Raw genomic sequence first — 21,756 nt, 5'->3', positions numbered from 1 at the left:
GATCGAATCCCACGTCAGGCTCCCGGTGCATGGAGCCTGCTTCTCCCTCTGCCTGTGTCTCTGCCCCTCTCTCTCTCTCTGTGACTATCATAAATAAATAAAATCTTAAAAAAAAAAAAAAAAAAGATTCCTCCAAGAATCTGGCATTTAACTGTTAAGACATAATTTCAGGATGTACCATGAAATTGATTTTTATGTCTTCATGTGAAATGTAAAGTTGGTCAATGCAATGAACTCTGGTGTATAAACAGTATCAAGATACAAAGTAAGTTCATTTATGGATCTGTTTGAATTTAACCAAATGGTAGGTGGAAAAATAAAATGGTAGGATTTTAATTGTTTTATGATTTTATTTATTGGGGGTCAGGGAGCACAACTAGGGGAGCAGCAGAGGGAAAAGCTGAGTCCCTGCTGGGCAGGGTATCAGATGTGGGGCTCAGCCCCCAAACTCTAAGATCATGACCTGAGCAGAAGGCAGAAGCTTAACTGACTGAGCTGAGCCATCCAGGAGCCCTATGTTTGGGGGGATTTTATAAAGCAGTTCAGAGAACATGGTGGATATGCAGAGATGGTTATGAAATGGCAGACGCTACCATGATGTAAACTCATTCAAAAGTGTCCACAGTTAATAAAGGTCTGTATGGGGTGCCTGGCTGGCTCAGTCAGTGGAATGTGCGGCTCTTGATCTCAGGGTTGAGCACAAGCCCCATGATGGGTGTAGAGATTACTAAAAAAATAAAATAAAATCTTAAAAAAAATAAGTCTGTATAGTGGTTAAGAGCAGGGGCTCTAGTTCCAATCTTTGTTGCATTATTTGTATGACGCTGGGAAATTAATTAAGCTTTTCTATGCCTAAATTTTCTCATCCATAACATTTATTACCTACATCATTCAAGAAATCATACTAAAAACACTTTGGGGATTCAAAGATAATCACATATATTTTACTTTCAAAAAATGTTTAAACTTAGTTGGAGACAGAAGCAGTTGAGTAATTATAAGAGGGATGTACAGAAAGAGCATGGACCCTGGGGCCTCCAGTTCCAAGACTCTTTGAGAACTAGAGCAAGTTATTTAATTCCTGGAGCCTCAATTTCTTTGTTTCTAAAATGGTGAAAACACTAGTCTTCACATCTCAGAGTGTTTCCCTGAGAATTAGATATGTTCAATACAAAGAGCTCATCAAAATCACAGAGATACCACTTCGCAGCCATTAGAAAGGCTGTTACCAAACAAAACTAAACAAAACAAACCACCAGGAAGTACCAAGGGCTGCCTAAGGCATGGAGAAAGTGGATTCCTGGGGCACTGCCCACGGGAATGAATGTAAAATGTACAGACTCTGTGGAAAACACTGCAGTGGTTTCTCAAAAAAAGAAACATAGCATTACCTTATGACCCAGCGATTCCAATTTTAGGTATACATCCACAAGAACTGAAAACAGAGACTGACTCAAACAGACCTCTGTATAGCCACGCTCGAGCAGCGTTGTTCACAATAGGCAAAAGCTGGAAATAACCCAAATGTCCACCAACAGATGAATGGACGAGCAGATAGGGAATATACCAACAATGGAATATTATTGCAGCCTTAAAAGAAATGTGTTCTGATACATGCTATGACATGGATGAACCTTGAAAAGACTAAGTAAAATAAGCCACACACACACAAAATATTGTATGATTCCACTTAAATGAGGCCCCTAGAACAGTTAAATTCATAGAGACAGAGAGTGGAGTGGTGGTCATCAAGGGCTGGGGGAAGGGATAAATGGAGAACAACTCTGTTTAATGGGTAGAGATTCGGTTTGGGATGATGAAAACATTCTGGAAAGGTACATTGGTGATGGTTGTACAATAGGATGAATGTTAATGTCACTGAACTACATGTTTAGAAATGGCTAAAATGGTAAATTTTGTTACGTATACTTTTTAACTATCCTTAGTGCTTTTAAGAGTTCAGCAGAAAAAACTGTTTATAGCCAGTAGACTATAAATGCAGGCAAGAAGATACCATCGGAGCTAGAATTTAAGAAATGGGTAAGATGGATAGCAGTTATAGTAATTAATAATATCAGTATTTAATGAATCAAAAATTAGATGTTAAGTGATAGGGTCTTGCAAATGCTTTTGTCGAAATTAAAAATAATAAATTGACAACTACTGTGCTAGGCATAAGGGTTATATTGATAAAAATATAAAACCTGCTCTGGAAAAGCTCAAAATCCAGTGAAGGAGTCTGAAACACAAATAGATAAGCATGGAAAATTAATACATTCAAGGATCAAGCAAAGCCTCTTATGATCTAAATCTACATTTTATTGGACAGTTTGTAGTTGATATTATACTTAAAAATCTGTAAAGAACTCTCGTTACATTTTACACCTCCTCCTTTCACAGGGGCCATGCTAATTTCTGTATGTTCCAATTCTAGTATATGTACTGTTGAAGCAAGCACGCTGGTTACATTTTAGATCTGCTTTTCCCACATCATCCTATTTTTCCCTAAGTATTCACACTTCCCCTTCACTTATTTCTCTCTTCTACTAAAAACCCAACTATGCCTTTCAATCTTACTCTTTAGTTTCAGCAAAATCACTAAAATCACATTGAAAAAACAGAATAATAAATTAAGTTACAATATATAAAAATTGCTGATTAATTCAAATGGTTTTGACCTACAAAAGCAGCAATTCTATATGGCTCATGATTATGGTAATGCCAAACTCCTTAATATTTTTATTTTTTAATTTTTTAAAAAGATTTTATTTATTTATTTGAGAGCATGAGAGAGAGCACAAGCAGGGGGAAGGAGCAAAAGGAGAAGCAGACTCCCCGCCAAGCAGGGAGCCCAATGTGGGACTCAATACCAGGGTCCTGGGATCATGACCTGGGCCGAAGGCAGATGCTTAACAGCCTGAGCCACCCAGGTACCCAGTCCTTAAGATTTTTATGTCTGAACTTTATATATTTAGAAATTAAGTATAACAGCAGTAATAAAATTTCATATTGGTTAAGTGAACTGTTGATTTCCAACTTATAAATCTGAAGGCTGTTTTTCATACCTAAAGTCTAATGGCCAATCTGATCTATATCCAGTCAACCTTTCTGTCACTGTCAGTTACTTATTAAAATAATTAAAGTTTCATTTCTATTTGGAACATACCTTGGCATCTCTATCCTCAGTTTCTAAAGATTCAAGATACTGCTATTAGACAGGAGATGATTAACATTTAATGCCAAAGTTTCACCTGAGTGACCATCAGACAACAGAACATAGTACAAACACAAAGGAAGAGATGACTGACATATACAACATGATTAATCTCAAAAATATGTGGAGTGGAGGAAGGTACATATTATAGTATTGTTTATATGAATTCTAAAAAAGATACATCTAATCAACAGCAACAAAAACCAAATCTGTGGTTGCCTAGAGGGACGGTAGAGAAATTGAAGAGTAAAAGGAATACATGGGGATTTTGGGTGGTGTTGGAAATGTTCTCTATCTCGATCAAGGTGATGACTTCACTGGCAGGGGTGTAAATTTGTCAAAACTCAATGAAACATACATTTAAAATGGGTGCATTTTATTAAATATAAACAGTACCTCAATAAAGATGATTTACATAAAAGAAAATGACAATATTTTTAATTAAAATCTATTTTTAATTAACAAGTGAAAACATGAATACCTTATTTTAAAAAATTAAATGTTAAGGATAAAGCTAAAGTTTTCTTTGACCATCACTTTGACCTTCACCACTTCCCACCTCTCCCATCTATACTCCTCCCCCAAATAATTACTGTTATGAGTTTGGTATGGGTCCTTCATGACCCTTTAAAAACATATTTACATACATATATGGTCACAGAAAATGTATATTATTTTGTACATAAATATAACTTGTATATATCTTTCTGCACTTTACAATTTTCACTTAGTATTGTTTCTGAGATCCATCTAATGTTAATATAAATAAAGTTCATTTCTTTTAAATCCAACATAGTAATCTATCACAATTATACTATATTTTATTTAACCAGGCCATTCCCCTCCTGACAGTTATTTACATTTTTCCCTATAACATTTCACCAGTGTAGTAGTAAACAGCAGTTACTGAGGTGGCCACAGGAATTATAGGTGGTTTTCCAAGGGAATGATAATCTTAGCTATAAAGTTTCATTTTTTAATATGAGGATGTATTCATGTATTATGTATACAGTTTAAGTATTGACTTTAAGAATTTTTCTGATACATAAATTATCACAAAGAATGAAACAAAATTAGTAATAGGAAGCAATCATCTATTAAAATGTAAGTCAAACAAAGCTATAAGGCATAATAGTGTACTCATGGTTTGAGACATAAGTACTTACTGAAAATTAATGTTCTGACCACTAAGTGAGTCATATAAACAGTCTCCTACTCAAAGCAACTGTAATTAAAATATTGGCATACTGGTTATCATGGCATAAGCATATTTAATACATGCACAAATACCTCATTTATATTTTTTGCTTTCTTCTTTTATGACTATGATGTCTGTCCCCATCCCTGAAATGACAGGAGTGAAAAAAACTATTACAGATGGTGGACATTTTAATAACAGAACTTTGAAATAGTAACTCACCAGAGTTAAAAGATGCATTCAGAACTAAAGGGTATTTTTTTTTTAAGTTTTTATTTATTTATTCATGAGAGACACACACACACACACAGAGGCAGAGACCCAGGCAGAGGGAGAAGCAGGCTTCCATGCAGGGAGCCGGATGCGGAACTCGATCCCAGGACTCTGGGATTAGGCTCTGGGCTGAAGGCAGTGCTAAACCGCTGAGCCACCCGGGCTGCCGCAGCATTTTTTTTTTTTTTTTAATTAAGCTCTATGCTCAATGTGGGGATTGAAAACCTGCCCCCAAGATAAAGAGTCACATGCTCTACCAACGGAGACAGCCAGATGCCCCTAAACAGTACTTTTTTTTAAAGAGTAAATATGCAAAAAACTAAAGGACAAAATTGACATGGGGATAAACAAAATGAAATTTTTAAAAAATTGAGCTTTAGAGTTCCACTTTAAAATTAACTTTGAATATAAAGAGGGCCAGAAAGTTCATTTCAAATAGAATGTTAAATTCATGGAAAGAATTCAGAAATTTTCTGATACCCTTATGCTGGTTCCTATCAACTCCATTCAATTCATTCCACCTCAGGAATGGATATCAAAGATTAACCCTGCACTCTTTTGAGAAGTATTTCCAACTAATACTATTTAAACTCTAAATATAACCCCTCTAAAGACATATTATTTCATGTTTACATTTGAGGCTAATGTATTTAAGTCAATAAAAACTGATCAGAGATGCCAAAAATTACTTAAATGGAAAAAGCAGTTTTGTTAATATAAACCAGAAAGAAGTAAAAAGCACAATAACTGATAATTAAGTTATTTGTGTATAATCATTACAAAATATCATTTATAAAAAAAAAAACAAAAAAAAAACAAAATATCATTTATATATGAATCAAAGGGGATTAGTAAGCAGATATTTCATTTTTATAATGGGATTAAATCACACCTAGCTTTAAACCTACGAAATGAATAAGATGAGCAAAATTATTAAACCAATAAGCATTACTAATTCCTGATCACCAGAGGCCCTAGAGAAGGACAAGATACCATTTGAGAGGCTATTTTAGACATACTGTGCATATACAACTAAAGAAGACATGGACTCAAGGAGCTCAATCTAGTAGGGAGAGTAATAACTTCAATAAAAAATACATGGTAGGCAGAGTGCTGACAAAATGGAAAGATCAGCTCTGCCTCAGTGAGTGAGAAGCTTCCTGGAAAGGACTAAGCTGGGTCTCAAAGGACAAGAAAGAGTTTACCAAGCAGGCTTTAAAAAATTAAAATTAGGCAGCAGAACCTAACATAAAAAGGCATAAATGTGACACAGTTTAGAAGAGGAACTGTAAGTAATTCAGGCTAACTAGAGCATAATTTAGGCATTTCATGTGGGAGTGGCAATATACAAGGATGCGTCGGCAGGAGCCCTGATCGTAGAGGTCTTGGGAACCATTCTATACAATGTGGATTTTTACCCCCAAAGAGTTTTAAGAGTGAAAATTCACTCAGGCAGTAAAGAAGGGATGACTCCATTTGGGGTAAGCTTATAGGTGGTTAGAACAATGAGGAAAACTATCATTTCCCAGATGGAAAGCAGTAAGGATAGAGACAAGGAGGTGCATGCAAGGTATACTCAGGTAGAACCAAAAGCAATTAGAACTAACAAGAAGGTAGGAATAAAAAAGGAGCAACTAAAACAACTCCATGATTTCTGGCTTGGGTGAACCAATGATGGTCATCCCATTATCCAGAACAGGGAATGCTGGGGAAAGAGGGTCAGAATGAAAAAAGACAGTTAAGGACCTAACACTGAGATCCAGGTAGATGCCCTTTAAGCAGGTAAACCACCAGAACAGACCACAACTGATTTAATTTTATTCTTTTAGGGACCCCTGGGTGGCTCAGTGGTTGGGCGTCTGCCTTCGGCTCAGGGCGTGACCCCAGAATCCCAGGATCAAGTCCCACATTGGGCTCCCTGTGTGAAGCCTGCTTCTCCCTCTGTGTCCTCTCACAAATAAATAAATAAAATCTTAAAAAAATATATATATATATAAATTTATTCTTTTAGTATTAGTTATATCTTTCCAGCTGTCAAAAATCTATCAGAGATATTAACAAGGGCAAAAGTGACTTGACAGTAAAGTTTGGATCTTCTCTCTGACCCCTGAATTCAGGAATTAGCAAGAGAAAGAAATGATAAGAAAAAGGATGGTGGAAGGAGCAGAAGAGTTAACTTCCTACCTAGACATCGCCTCCATACATCCTGGCTAGGAAACAAGGAGTACAAGAGGGAAAGCCATATCCAATCAGGCACACAGAAAACTATGCCACCAGAGCTGTGGGTACCTGAACTGAAATCAGATAAATGCTAAGAATTCTCATCAATTACTCTCTTCACTGTAACTTACTCTTACAATCCATTTTCTTAAGGTTGTCTACAACAGAAGGCTCTATTAACTTTTCAAGAGTAAATAGTTCACCATCAGATGATGCCGTGTTAGACTTACCTCTCTTTCCTTCTTCTCGAGTCCCAGTTTTTATCCTTATCTTTATTTCTTTTTCGCTTATGTGGGCTCCTACTCCGATCCTTTCTATGTCGTGAATATTCAGTATCCAAATAACTTCCACCAGACTGCCGTGAATCTACCGAAGCTGATCGCCTTTCTTCATTCCTGAAACACAAAGAACAATCAGTTTCAACCACCCGTCTCCACCAAACACACACAGACACAGCAGCTTAGGTTGAATATTCTGCATAAGAACAATGACAGAGCCGAGAAATATATTCTGTGAGAGGACAAAGAAACATAGCTCTTATATGTTTTACGTTCTCACTATTTCACTAGTATATTAGTTTCCCCAAAATTGTCAAAGGGCAATGCTAACACAAAATCTCTGGTATAATAATCCTGAACAATGACAACATGAAACAATTTAAGTATTTTATGAATTATGGTGTGCTAATATTAATGTTCTGAAAAATGTTAAAATTTTATTAAATAATTATAATGTAACTGATTAAAAAGAGATTTTCACTGGTAAACACCATGACATACTTTTCAGCACCATCCTCTGCTCTCTCCTGCTCTTCTTGCCAATGACTGCTGAGTTCTTCCATGTGCACATTTATGACATCCCGAATCACCTCAGAAGAGATAAGCACCCAATTTCAGGTAAGAAAGTTTTTTTAAAAAAATTATATAAAGCTAGAAAAATCACTGTTAACAATCATCCAAATATTTACTAAGAATTATGACAGAATGGACTGTGGGACATGAGCAGTTTAGAGAACACAAAAAAGTCAATGGTCAAATTGGAATATAAATGGTAGATGAAAGTGCTATAATTAATGATAAACTTGCTAGTTGATCACTATATAACTGTGTTAGGAAAAATGTCCCTATTCTTAAGAAGTATATACCAAGAAGCAACAAAAAAAAATCATGGGGTATGTAACTTACTCTTAAATAGTTTAGAAAAAAAGATAATGTACAGATAGAGATCAAAACAAAGAAAACTGTACAGGTAAAAAGAGAGCACAAATGACAAGCAAATGGGACAAAATGTTAACAACAGGTGATCTGAGTAAAGGGTGTTCAGGACTTCTTTGTACTGTTTTTAGTTTTGCAACTTATTCGTATGTTTGAAACTGTTTTAGTTTTGCAACTTATTCGTATGTTTGAAATTATTTACAAATAAAAATTTTTAACAACTTTATAATTAAGTCAAGCTGACAGCCCAAATATGAAACATTCTAGTCACTTCACAGATACTTTTCCTAAGAGACTACATAAAATCCCTTACCTCTAGGAACCACTTGAAAGTTTTTTCTTTCCATGCCATCAAGCACAGGACTAGTCAACTGGGAGGCACAGATGAAACTAAAATAGAAGCTTGGGACTCCTGGTGGCTCAGCGGTTTAGCGCCTTCAGCTCAGGGTGTGATCCTGGAGTCCCAGGATCGAGTCCCACATCAGGCTCCCTGTATGGAGCCTGCTTCTCCCTCTGCCTATCTCTCTCTCTCTCTCTCTCTCTCTCACATGAATAAATAAAATCTTTAATAAAATAAAATAGAAGCTTACACTTCCCTCATGCCTAATTAGGTGATATTTTAAGAAGGTACAGGGGACAAGGGGCACTCTCAAAGACGCACACTGTAACGTTCAGGACAGATGGAGTTTCTCCTCATGTCAAAGAAACTTTCAAGGGCTCCCAAAGTAAAATGGAACAATGTCCAAAATCCTTAATAGGGCCTCTGAAGCCTTTCATGATTTTATTACATCACATAATTGAAACCAGCCTTATCTCTTACTGGATAATTGAGGTAAGTAGCTAAGAGTAGCCACTCTAGATTACTGATGGATCTCTGGAAAACTCCTGTACTTTTTTTAAGGAACACTAGCCCTTTCACCTGGAATATCTTTATCCATCATTTCCCCTCCCCTACCATATTCTCTTGTGAAAATCTAACACATGTGACATGAGTCACGCATACCTAAATTCCAAGTCCAGCTCCAGCACTTCCAGAGTAGCCCTACATGAGCTACTTGAAGCCTGAATGTTACTGGACAGTTTCCAGATTTACCACACAGGAAAGAGCTAATGAACAGACATTCTTTATCCTTCCTGCTTCTCCCTTTCCTTCAAATGCTATCTTCTCGATCAAGCCTATAGCAATCTTAACTTTTAAAAAGAATCACTCCTTTCTCCCACAAACTTTGATCTCACTTTATTTTAGCACTTAATGCAATCTGTATTTTGAAAGATCTGTTTCGCTTGTTAAACTACACTAAGCTTCTTGTGGGTGGGGTCTGTATGCCATTTATCCCTACCGACAGCAGTGTGCTATGCATAATAAGTACAGTAAGTAATAAATTTTTTTTAATTTGACAAAGTTTAGGTTCTAGTCCAAATTTAAAAAAAATTATACAGGATATGAATGAAGCTAGAAATAGATAAAATGTTGAAAGAGCTGTGATCAGAAATATGATAAATCACTGAAAGATTTGTAAACACTGAAGCTTTTACAGGTGAAAGGTGTTTTGGATCCGCTTCCAAAATTATCGGTTTGGAGGAAGGAGAAAGTAAGAGGTAGTGAGTGAGAATATAAATAAAATGACAAAGCCACATGTTGATAATGGTTGAGGCTGAGTGACAGTGACAATGGGGTTCATAAGACTATTCCATTCACTTTAGTATATGTTTGAATATTTCCACAATAAAAAATTAACCATAAAATTGTGAAGAACACTAACACTTGATTACAAGGTATTGAGACTAGAGAAGAAACAACTGATGAACCTCCAAGTATGTGAGGGACTGTAAGAATACTTAGCTAAAAAAAAAAAAAAAAAAAAAAAAAGAATACTTAGCTAGTATGACATGGTCCCAGACCTCTACTAGAAAACGTAAGTATAAAACATATACTTTAAGTGTGAAAAGAACAGCATACAATTAAGTACTAAGCTATGTGGTCCAGAAAGCATAAAAGCAATAGAACAGCGAATGACTGGGTCAACCAGCACCTCATGGAGACAGTGGGCCTTAAACTGATCAAGATTTAAAAGCATAACAATAAAGAGCATTTGAGGTGAGAAAACGACCTGTTATTTGGACACAGAGATAAGAGTAAATGTGTATAAATAATCAGATACAGTTTAAGAGACATGCTAGATTAAAGCAAAAGAAAATGTTTGGTAAAATGAGGCCAGATTATGGACAGTCACAGAAATCAGAGCAAGAAGAAAGAAATAATGTGGTAAGAATTCAGAGATTCAATGAGGAAATTATTTGTAAAGTATGGACAAGGTAACTCATGTATCAAAAAATTAATCAGCTGTATCCACTAAAGGATGTCTGAAAATAAGTCTAGACATGTATCAAGAGATTAACGTATAAATAACTTATGCCAGACTTTTCTTAAGCCCAAGTATTTAGCAGAGTACATAAAAGCACACTAAAATTTCTGTAAGGCAAAGACAAAGGTCATTTCTTGGCCAATTTCTGTGTCCCCATGCATTATCTCCATCAATTCTTATAACCCTACAAAGTTGTATAAAATGATAAAAAGTTATAGTTAAAATGGTGAAAAAAATAAAATGGTCAAAAAACTTGTTCAAGTCAAACAGCCAATGATAAATAAGCAGCAGGATCAAAACTCTAACCCAGGTTTAAGGCCAAAATCTACACTCTTATCACAACGTAATACTACTCTCTCAAAAGTAAGCATTTTTTTTACGATTGTGCAGCCTCTCTACCTAAGATTTTTGTACCTGAAAAGCCTTTGCTTGGCACAGTGGATCTGACAGTAATGGAGCAAATACAAATCAGGTGTGCTGCCCTAAAGGCACCTTCTTTCAGATAACCTCCAAGGAACTGTGGAAATCCATAGAGCTGGCTTGGAGAACTACCTAAGGGAAATTTCTGTTTTCAACAAACCACTAAAAGATTATGTAAAACTTACCTCGGTATAGGATTTCTTGGTTATGTGAACATTCTTAGCTCTATAGGACTGGCGTCTTCTTTTATAATCTCTCACTTCTGCCAAGATTTCAAGGTAAGATTTTGGACTTTTTCTACTATTATCTAATAAAAAAAATAAAATATAATTATTATATCCTTGGAAGCTTTTAAATCTTATGAATTAACAGGAAGAAAGACTACAATCATCCCATATTTCAACATGTTTCCACGCATCCAAAAACACCCAAAACTTCTATATTACAGAAATAGGCTAAATCTTATATCATTCTTTTTCTCTAGCCATTAGTTGAACCTCACGTTGTTAAGGTACAAAGACCAGCACAGCTTTAAGTAACGATCTTACAGAAGGAGAAGGAGTGTGCTTAATGTGAAAGGGAGCACAATTTCATGCACTGAGAAAACATCTTTATACGCGTGTGAATGTTAGATAATGCAAAACCATCCTATTCCAGTTCAGAGTAGTCTGACAACTAAAGCTTAATAACACGCACAGAATGAAATGACAATTAAGAAATATAAAACTATAAAAATCCATCTCAAACCTTGATTGACTTTGGCAGCCAAGTCTACAAAGAGATCACTGTCATTTTCAATAATTTGTGAATCAGAGCGCTTTTTCTTCGTCTCCTCCATTACAAAATCATAGAGGGCAAGACGATCAGCTTGGGTTAGATCACAAACGCACCGTTTGTGATTCAGAGGAACTTCAACAGGTAATGAAGAATAAATCCCTAAAGTAAAAATAAAATCACAAGAATAAACAATACATGAAGCATTGTGGATTTAAAATCTACTCCTTATCTTTAAACATGTGCTGTAATAATGCGATATTAACACAAATGTTTTCGTAATAATCCCTTAACATACAAAATGTCCATCTATGTGATAAATGGTAAACAGTGACTTTATCCTCAATGTTATATCCACAGAAAGGATGTATTGTGGATGTTTGCTATCCTCTCCAACAATATTAAGTCAGATCCCATGAAGGCAGGCAGTAATAACCAGAGATAATTTAATTTGCTCATAAGAAAACCTTCTGGGTAACAATTTTTAAAAGGCTACCAGTATTATAAAAGTAGATACTAACTTTCTTTCTGTTTATAGGCTTTCCCCATAAAAGCAGGGGGCGGGGGGATGCTTTCAATAGGTAATACATATTGTAGTCCCTCTGAAAATAAATCATGGAAATATGAAAAATGTGTAAAAAAATGTCTTTACATGAGACAGCAACTTAGGTATTCCATACTCAAAATATATCCCACTTGTGCAATGACTTAGAGCTAAAGACCAAAACACAATTACTTAAGTAGGAGAAATCCCAAACCTCCTCAGACCAGAGAAAGAATAAACTGAGACTAAATTTTTAATTTTCTGAAGAGGAAGCATATTGGTATAATCAATTTAATTTTAATAACTTAGCAGCAGTGCCCCCCCAATAGTCATAGAACTTTCTAAAATCTGCTCATTAATGAAAGAAAATAAATACAATACCTTGATATGATGTATTAAACATTGAAGAAAATTTTTGCTTTGAGATTCAAATTTTCTCAAAGAAATAAAAAATTATTGTAACTGTAAATAAAGCAATTGTTTTAAAACAATTCTTTCTAGCCTTCATTATTCACTTGATGCAAACAATGAACATGAGCTACTAATGTTTCCTAGGTTACTCTGAAGTAATAACTCTGGTTCATAGAACAAGGTTAAGATCAGTAGCTCTTCCCAGATACTTTTATTTGATAAAGTCTAACCTCATTGATTTCCTAGGTAGAGGCAAAAGAAAAATTTAAATAAGAGCAAACTATGAACTAAGCACTACAACATAAAAAGAGAAACGACTTTACATTTGTCTACAAATTAAAAGGAGTGTTACATTGAATATGAGTTCGTGAATAGCCATAGATAACAATACATGGTCCCTTGTATTAGTCAAAGGGTTCTGAATTAGTGGAGAAGGGTTTCCTTTCAAGTCAATCAGTTTCACTCTTAAGTCTGACAGACATTAGGAAAAGCCTTTTTATCCAGGCAAGTGTTAGAACATTTAACTTCGTACGATAAAAATGGTTAACTTTCATAAGCCTAATTCCTTTGAATATAGGCTCTAAAAAGCTGGGAGAAAAATACAAAGATTAGAAAACACTGATATAAGCAAGCTCCACATAAACCTCTGCCTGTTACTTTTAGACAAAGCAATATAATTTCCTCCTTTAAATATTTTGGAGTTGTCTTTACTCATCTTAAATTTCTGTATGGTGAAGATTGATACTTCAGTTCCTTGAAATTCAACTAAAATTCCAAAGACTATAATATTGTGACAGTGGTTAAGATAAAGTTTAGAAATTTGAGTGATACTTTTAAAAGGATATCATTTGCAAAAAGGATACTGCATATCTTTAAATAAGGAGTATATTCAGGTTCCTAATTCCTCTTTATACTCACCCCAATTACTGAAAAAGAAAAAGTACAGGAAAAGTTAAACAACAAACTGCATTCAAATCATTCAGAACATAGATATTTCTGACAAAAAAAAAGGATACACACAAATAAGCTTACATTTCCATAAAAAGTAAGTTTTCAAACACAAGCTTCTATATGACTTAAAAGTACATCTGAATGCACTGTATTCATATTAAATTCTGTGATCCTCTACTTTTATTTTGTAGTAGCTTTCCTAAAATTGTGGTATAATATACATAACATAAAATTTACCATTTAGCCATTTTTAAGTGTACAGCTCAGTGGCATTAAGTACATTACTGTTTTGCAACCATCACCTCTGTTCATCTCCTGAATTTTTTCATCACCCAAAGTAAAATTCTAATCTAGCTTTTTAGTAACTCTAATTCTTCCTTTTCAGTCACTTTTGCCATCACAGAGCATCTTAAACATATGACATATAATACTAAATATTAGTAGAGAGTACTGGCTTAAAGCTACAAATTCAGAATTTTAGGGAGAATTCACACAGAGTCAATTTCCAAACATCATAGAAAAAGAAATTAAGGCCCATAGAGGTGAAATGACTTGCCGAAGCCTCACAAGTGGTAGGAATAGATTAGGCCTAGAACTACTCCTCTTGGGTCTCTTGAGGGTTCTTTAGTATAATACACTGATCTTCAAATCATGGCCCTGATTCTAATATATGTCATGAAAACATATATTAGGAAAAAGATAAACCACTAAATATAAAATGACTCTTTATGATTAAAATTAGCATTTTGGTTATAAAACTAACCAAGGTAATCACATCCGAAAATAAGTAGGTAGATCTAATGGTTGTTTCAAGCTTTCACAAAGGTTAATGAATTGAGAATTCTGTACACTGAGTGGTGACCTGGTATGAGTGATGAAATGGAAACATAAATTAACTCATCAAAAAATTCATGACAAACAAAATATTAATTAAATGGAAAACTAAATTGCTCATGTTAGTCATTCTTCCTTCAAAGTTAACAAATCAGTGAGATATAAAGAGACTCTTGTTCTGGGCTAGAAGATTTTAAAATGTCTGAAGACATAAATGGGCCTCAAAAATAATGTCTATTGAGAAACTGCAGAACTCAACACAAAATGAAAAAAGGGTTTAAAAAGAGGGTGACAAATAATATAACAAAATTCTTAAGTTAAATCTTAATTTAAAGACAGTGCCACAACAAAAGTGCCTCTTAATTTTCTACTGAAGGAATTATTCAAAATAATTCTTTGCTTTTGTAAAGAACTAAATTCAAGGTCCAAATCTACCTTATGACTTAGTCAGAAAATAAAAAAAGGAAACTTGAGAACATTCTCTAAATTACATATATAAAATTCACACCCATTTCATTATCTTAATATCACTTTCTAGACATTAATGTGCTTAGAAATTAAATTGCTTAGACATTAGCAGCCAATTATTAGAGCTCCATCTAGTTTAGCATTCATTATCTCCATTACCCTAAACAACACTACAAGATAGTTTTATACTACAGACAAGGAAACAAAACCTCAGAAAGACTGTCATTTTTTCCAGGCCAAGCAACTAGTTTCTTTCTTTAAAACGGGCTTACACAAACCAGAATAAACAAGGAACAATACTAATAATAGCAAGCAGTGAGTAGATAACAGATTTGAAAGTTTGTGGTATTCTTCTACTTAATTCTGACATATTAAATAATGAATATATTGGAGCAGTATCTAGGTTCGTAATCTGTAAGTTTCACTAAATGTAGTTTCTAACAGAAAAGAGAGTAACTCCATTCAGAATGTGTACCCAAATCCAGAACTTGGTTCTCAGTCCAGCCCAGCTATTACCAAGTCTTGCTATTATTATTACCTAGCAAAGGAGTATTAATTCATTTCTCTGTGCCTCTATTTCTTTACCTAATAAGGAGGAGAAAATACTCATCCAGTCTATGTTAAGTGTGTTACGAAAAAGAAATGAATATATAAAAGAGCTATGAAGAAAGAATCTCTTTTAAAAAAAACTTAAGTATTGGAATGCCTGGGTGGCTCAGCGGTTGAGCATCTGCCTTTGGCTCAGGGTGGGATCCCGGATTCCTGGGATCAAGTCTCACACTGGGTTCCCTGCATGGAGCCTGCTTCTCCTCCATCTGGGTCTCTCTACCTCTCTTTCTGTGTCTCTCATGAATAAATAAAATCTTAAAACAAAATAAAAAACTGAAGTATTGACAGACTTCAGAACAAACACACCAGAACCTTATCATTACTCTCAGGGTGTGTTTCCTCATCTCTAAAACACAGGCGCTGGATTAGATGATCCTCCAGTTCTCTTTCAACTCTAGCAAAACAAATTCAGTGAATCTAACTAGTTAGGTCAAAAAAGGCCTTTAACTATTAACCCCTCCAAAACACAATAGCAAAAATCTTTTACTTTTTAATGGTTCATTAAGTAAACGGGAGTAGAGTCAATAACAGGAGCCAAAAAAAGACTTGTCTGATCACAGCTCAGTAATCTCTTCAAATAAGAGCCAAATGTCTAACCTCAAAGAAAAAAAAAAAAAAAACCCTGCAATTTAGCAAAAAGTACATAAAAATGGGAGCTTAAAAACAGGAAATACAAGAAAATGTGCTTCTGGCTGCTCTATGGAACCACTGTAATGTACAGGAAAGGTTAAGAGAGTACCTCCTGGAGCCACAATGCAACGTAGGAAAAAAAAAGTCAAATCCAAATACTGGCTTAGAACAATGGGTGAAGACTCTGAACTTCAACAAAGGAGAAACAAATCCTAACCATGGACTAATGAATATAATTTGGCTAGAAAGAATGAGAGGGAGGAAAAGGTAAGATATCAGAGAAAGCTACCTTCAGAAGGTTCAAAGACAACTCAAGAAATGCTTATAAGAAGAGTCAGTCATGTTGTGGCTACATGTTATATCTAAGTTCAGAAATCTAGTAACTATTTACTCATTTACTTTTGTGTTTTCAATGCATTTTGTTTTCATTTCCTAAATTCCCATACTTAAAAATGCTAACCTAGTTTTCTGCTGAAGTAAGTCCCAGGCAGAAACTCTTAACTCAGCTCCAAAGTTGGGCACAAAGGGACCCACAAATTTTCTGACACTCTATGTAAAACTTTGTGTTTCGACTGTATTTGAAGGGCAGCTGTGAAGACCACTCTTAGTATAGGCCTTTCCTTTTACATTGCATTTCAATATTCTGATATTTAACAATGGACTGATGAGAGAGAGCGAGCGAGAGGGGAAATCTCAGGGTAAGACAGTCTCAATGGGATTTAGATACCAATAATCATAATAAAATTTTTCTACAAGGGAATCTCACCTATTAGGTGATTGCAAAGCATGAACCCCTAGCTAAGACACGGAGTGGTCTAATGAGACTGCTGTATTTGAGCAGAAAATATCTACTTAATGAAGCTGATACCAAACACATTGGTCCAATGTTAAGTGTAAAATGAACTTTTCCTATGTAACTGTTTCCACAAGACTTTTCTTAAAAATTAGTAACCTCTGCTTGCGGGACAGAAATAGTTCAAATCATTAATTAGCTCAAACTATGATGCCACTTACTTTGATTATAACAATCACCATCTTTTCCAACTGCCGTTCTAGCTTGTTTAATTATCTGGAATTGTGAGTCCTTATCTGTCAAAAAAGCACCCATAAACACAATATGAATCATCAGTGCCCATGATTAATTAACTTGTTTCCAATCCAAGCTCTTTGGGCATATTGACAATCCTTCCAGAATCTTAGGAGTGAAAAAACCCACATCCCCACCTAGGTAACCTGAATACAGAATTCTTTCAGATTTAGCTAAAGAACCCAGTAAGTAACCGGACTTCAGGCAGTTTAGAAAACATTATTACAAGGCATGCTGCAGTAGCTGCTACAACTTTGAGCAACCAATAAGAGCTACCATTTCTTAAATCCAGCTAAGGGTTAGGCATTATTTTAAGCATTTTACATATACTATATCATTTAATCTTCACAAAGGCGCTAAAAGAAATTTAGGCAACAAAAAAGGTGTAATTACTTGGTAAAAGCCATGAATCTATTAGTGATAAATCTAGGAGCTGAATCAGAGCATTCTGATTCCAGAGCCTGGGGTTTTAACCTCCACACAGGCTGTGAACACTTGGAATACATTTCCAGCCTCAGTCTGCAAACCGTGTTTTATGGCCAGAATTTTGCTATATGCAAGAAAAAAGGTATCTACTTACTGTACAAAGTTTTGCCGGCTTTTCACTGCCTATTAATATAACACTGGTCTCTAAATTCCAGATTAAGCAAACTAGTTTGACTGTATATTAGTTAATCCTACATTCTCTTAAGGTATAAACATCCTTCTTAATCATAAACATACTTATAAAATCCATTCTTTTGTTAATTCGAAAATGAAATGTCAATGTCTACACTAAGATACTTTTAAGTTATATTCTATTAAATTATTACTTACTCAAAGTAATTGATGGTATCTTCACATTCTCATAGAAAAAATCAGAATTATACATTTGATCCTAAACAGTAAAAACAAAGTTAGTATTCATGTAACAGATAACTATTTTAAGATTTTACATGAACAAAAGATTAGTATCATTTAAATATTTCTTTAAAAATTTTGCAAAATTAGGCAAGTACCATTCTACCCCACAAATGACTAGTATTTTATTTATTTTTATATATATTTTAAATTTTTATTTATTTATGATAGAGAGAGAGGCAGAGACACAGGCAGAGGGAGAAGCAGGCTCCATGCACCAGGAGCCCGACATGGGACTCGCTCCCGGGTCTCCAGGATCACACCCTGGGCCAAAGGCAGGCACCAAACTGCTGCGCCACCCAGGGATCCCAATGACTAGTATTTTGGATCAGAAAACCTCACACTATACACCTTCGAAATATTCTGAATCTATTCATGCAGGAATTGCATGACATATACGCAATAAATATATGGTACCTCTTCTTCTTTGGTGTAGCCCAGTTTCCTCAACCTACAGGACATCATGTGCTTCGCTAAAGATGATTTAGGCATGTGATGATTAGAATCATAAGGGCATATCACAACTTCATCCTATAAAAAGGAAACAAAAGCAAAGAAAAAAGGAACAAAAATTTTTATTTTTTTTAAAAGATTATTTGAGAGAGAGAGAGTGCGCGCGCACAGGTGGATACGCAGGCAGGGTGGGGCAGAGGGAGAGAATCTCAAGCAGACTCCCCACTGCACACTGAACCCAGGGGAGGCTCATGAGATCCCGACCTGAGGAGAAACAGAGTCGGAAGCATAACCAACTGAGCCACTGAGGCACCACAAGGGAACACATTCATTCATTCATTCATTCGTTTATTAAAGATTTTATTTATTTATTCATGAGAGACAGAGAGAGCGAGAGGCGCAGACACAGGAAGAGGGAGAAGCAAGCTCCATGCAGGGAGCCCGATGTGCGACTCGGTCTCCAGAATCACGCCCTTGGCTGAAGGCAGGCACTAAACCACTGAGCCACCCAGGGATCCCCAAGGGAACACATTTAAATGATTATACCATTAAATGTTTACTACTTAAAAAAAAAAAAGATTTTATTTATTCATGGGAGACACAGAGAGAGAGAGAAAGAGAGAGACAGAGACACAGGCAGAGGGAGAAGCAGGCTCCATGCAGCGAGCCCAATGGGGGACTCGATCCTGGGTCTCCAGGACCTCGCCCTGGGCTGAAGGCAGGCACCAAACCGCTGAGCCACCCAGAGATCCCCCAAAATTCAGATTCTTTAATACGACTGAAACAAACTTTAGAATTTCTGTGATGCCTTTAATACAGTAAACAAGGGCAGCCCGTGTGGCTCAGCGGTTTAGCTCCACCTTCAGCCCAGGGCCTAATCCTGGAGACCCGGATTGAGCCCTGCGTTGGGCTGCCTGCGTGGAGCCTGCTTCTCCCTCTGCCTGTGTCTCTGCCTCTCTCTGTGTCTTTATGAATAAATAAAATCTTAAAAAAAAAATACAGTAAAAGAACTGTTTGTGCACAAGTCACATATGCCTTAAGGGTCTTTGGGGGAATCAATCAAGTTAATTTAAACCTGGGAGAAATAATGACAGTGTGATAAACCCAGAAGGAGCACCAGAGATTGTGCATTACCCACACTGAAGCGCTTCCCTCCTCCCACCCCATTAATAACCAACCAAAAAATCAGGACTGTTGAATACTCCTGCCTACAGTTTTTTTTTTCTTCTTCTTAAAGATTTTATTTATTTATTCACAGAAAGAGAGAGAGAGGCAGAGACACAGGAAGAGGAGAAGCAGCCTCCCTGCAGGACTCGATCCTGGGACTCCGGGGTCACGCCCTGAGCCCCCCAGGTGCTTCCTGCCTACAGTTTTTTGTTTTGTTTTGTTTTTAAGATTTATTTATTTATTCATTCAGGGAGAGAGAGAGATGCAGAGGCACAGGCAGAGGGAGAAGCAGGCTCCACGCAGGGAGCCCGACGTGGGGCTCGATCCCGGGTCTCCAGGACCACGCCCTGGGCTGCAGGCGGCGCTAAACCGCTGCGCCACCGGGGCTGCCCCTGCCTACAGTTTTTAAAAGCGCTTCTAACGCTCGGAAGAGTCGCAGCCTTCTTGGTGGCACTTGGTGGTACCCTCTAGTAATCCTACAGCGGGTGCTGCCGCTGTCAGAAGTGGACCTAATTTTTTAAGGCAGAGAAAGGTGAGGGGAACTCCCGCGCTCTGCGGAGGCCGAATCCGGGGCAAGTCGGCATCCACGTGACACGGGACGAAGCGGACGGCCCACCTCCAGCCCCGCGGCAACACTCGGCGGCCCGGTCCGCGCTCCTCCCGGCAAGCCCCCCGCCCACCGCGGTTCGCCTCCTCCGCGCACCGCACTTCCGGCGCTCCGGGCCCCCCGCCCCTCCCCCTCCGAGGCCCGCTCCCGGGCCCCCCTCCCCCCTCCTCCCCCCAGGCCCGCAGGCGTCCCGGGCGCCCCAGGCCCAGTCCCGGGCCTCCCCCCTCCTCCCCCCCCAGGCCCAGTCCCGGGCGTCCCCCCCCCCACGGCTCCCCCCACGGCCCCCCCGCCACCCGGGACCGCAGCCTGACGGGCTGACCGTCCCCCTCACCTCTGCCGCCCCCTCCGCCCCGGGGTCCAGCCGATCCAGGCTCCAGCCCAGGGACGCCGTCACCTCCTCCAGCTTCCGGCAGCAGCTCTCCACGAAGTCGCTGAGCTCCTGCTGCAGCCGCCGCCGCTCCTCCACCGGGGGCGGCTCGCCCGCCGCCATGGCCGCGCCCGACCCGCCAGCAGGAAGCCCTCGGACTGCCGGCGGCGCGCGCGCAGGCTTCTGGGAGCCGGGGGCGGGGCCAGCCGTCGTCACGTGCTCGGGAGGGCCTATGGGGAGAGGGCGGGGGCGGGAGCTGTCACTGGGGGAGGCGTTCCCGGGTCCTTCGCAGGCTCGTGCGAGTGCTCCGGGATGCTGCATTGCCCAGCCTCCCTCTCCCCACCAAATTTATTTTATTTTATTAAAAAAAATTTTTTAGTTTTATTTATTTATTCATGAAAGACACAGAGAGAGGCAGAGAGGCAGAGACCCAGGCAGAGGGAGAAGCAGGCTCCATGCAGGGAGCCCGATGTGGGACTTGGTCCTGGGTCTCCAGGGTCACGCCCCGGGCTGCAGGTGGCGCTAACCGCTGAGCCACCCGGGCTGCCCCCAACTTTAAAAAAAAAAAAAAATTGGTTTATTCGCCCTCCCCTCCGCTGCCGCTGAGATGCTCAGTCCTTCCGATGAGGCCAGGCCACGCTGGGGTGAGGTCTTCTTGCAACAAACAGCTCCCGGGGGCGCTCCCCCGCCCCATGGCCTCCCCCGCGGAGCCTGCCGGCGTCTGCTCCGCCCTCCTCTTGCACGACTGTGAGGTGGCGGCCACGCAGGAGAAGATCAGTGCCCTCATTTAATGTTGAACGATCCTGGCCAGGCGTCTTTGGGAAGGCGCTGGCCACTGTTGGCATCGGGAGCCTCGAAGCAATGGAGGGGCTGGTGGACCTGCCCCAGCGGCTGGCGCTGCACCAGCCAAGGTCCTGCCCGGTCCGCCCCTGCTGCCCCTGCTGGGAACAAAGTGGAAGCAAAGAAGGAAGAATCTGAGGAGTCTGATGATGACGTGGACTTGGTCTTTTTTTTTTTTTTTTTTTTTTACTAAACCTCCTTAACCATGT

At 38.2% G+C, this 21,756-nt stretch overlaps 1 protein-coding gene and 1 non-coding gene across 2 annotated transcripts; both read right to left on the bottom strand.

Moving 5' to 3' along the window:
* Positions 1-2,350: 2,350 nt before the first annotated feature.
* On the bottom strand, positions 2,351-2,458 carry LOC112660025 (U6 spliceosomal RNA). The gene has a single exon (XR_003136646.1). It is a non-coding gene; the product is annotated as a U6 spliceosomal RNA (small nuclear RNA).
* Positions 2,459-3,569: 1,111 nt separating this feature from the next.
* SNRNP48 (small nuclear ribonucleoprotein U11/U12 subunit 48) lies at positions 3,570-20,885 on the bottom strand. The gene is made up of 9 exons (XM_025444882.3): positions 20,672-20,885; positions 18,531-18,644; positions 18,030-18,090; positions 17,141-17,215; positions 11,653-11,841; positions 11,091-11,212; positions 7,685-7,773; positions 7,136-7,300; positions 3,570-4,558 (listed from the first exon to the last, which is right to left on the bottom strand). Exons 1-9 carry the CDS (start codon positions 20,828-20,830, stop codon positions 4,510-4,512), a joined length of 1,023 nt encoding a protein of 340 aa, XP_025300667.1. The 5' UTR covers positions 20,831-20,885; the 3' UTR covers positions 3,570-4,509.
* Positions 20,886-21,756: the final 871 nt, after the last annotated feature.

Source organism: Canis lupus, chromosome 35, assembly GCF_003254725.2.
Source record: "Canis lupus dingo isolate Sandy chromosome 35, ASM325472v2, whole genome shotgun sequence".
NCBI classification, from domain to species: Eukaryota; Metazoa; Chordata; class Mammalia; order Carnivora; family Canidae; genus Canis; species Canis lupus.
The sequence above is the reverse complement of the archived record's forward strand: the minus strand, read 5'-3'. Positions and strand labels throughout refer to the sequence as shown.

What these genes read in the sequence shown, in the direction of transcription:
- SNRNP48 (XM_025444882.3), bottom strand. Translation starts at nt 20,830, where the DNA reads ATGGCGGCGGGCGAGCCGCCCCCGGTGGAGGAGCGGCGGCGGCTGCAG. An exon ending in GGGCGGAGGGGGCGGCAGAG is followed by an intron (nt 18,645 to 20,671) that starts GTGAGGGGGACG and finishes TCCTTTTTATAG; the next exon opens with GATGAAGTTGTGATATGCCC. An exon ending in GCTACACCAAAGAAGAAGAG is followed by an intron (nt 18,091 to 18,530) that starts GTACCATATATT and finishes TTTACTGTTTAG; the next exon opens with GATCAAATGTATAATTCTGA.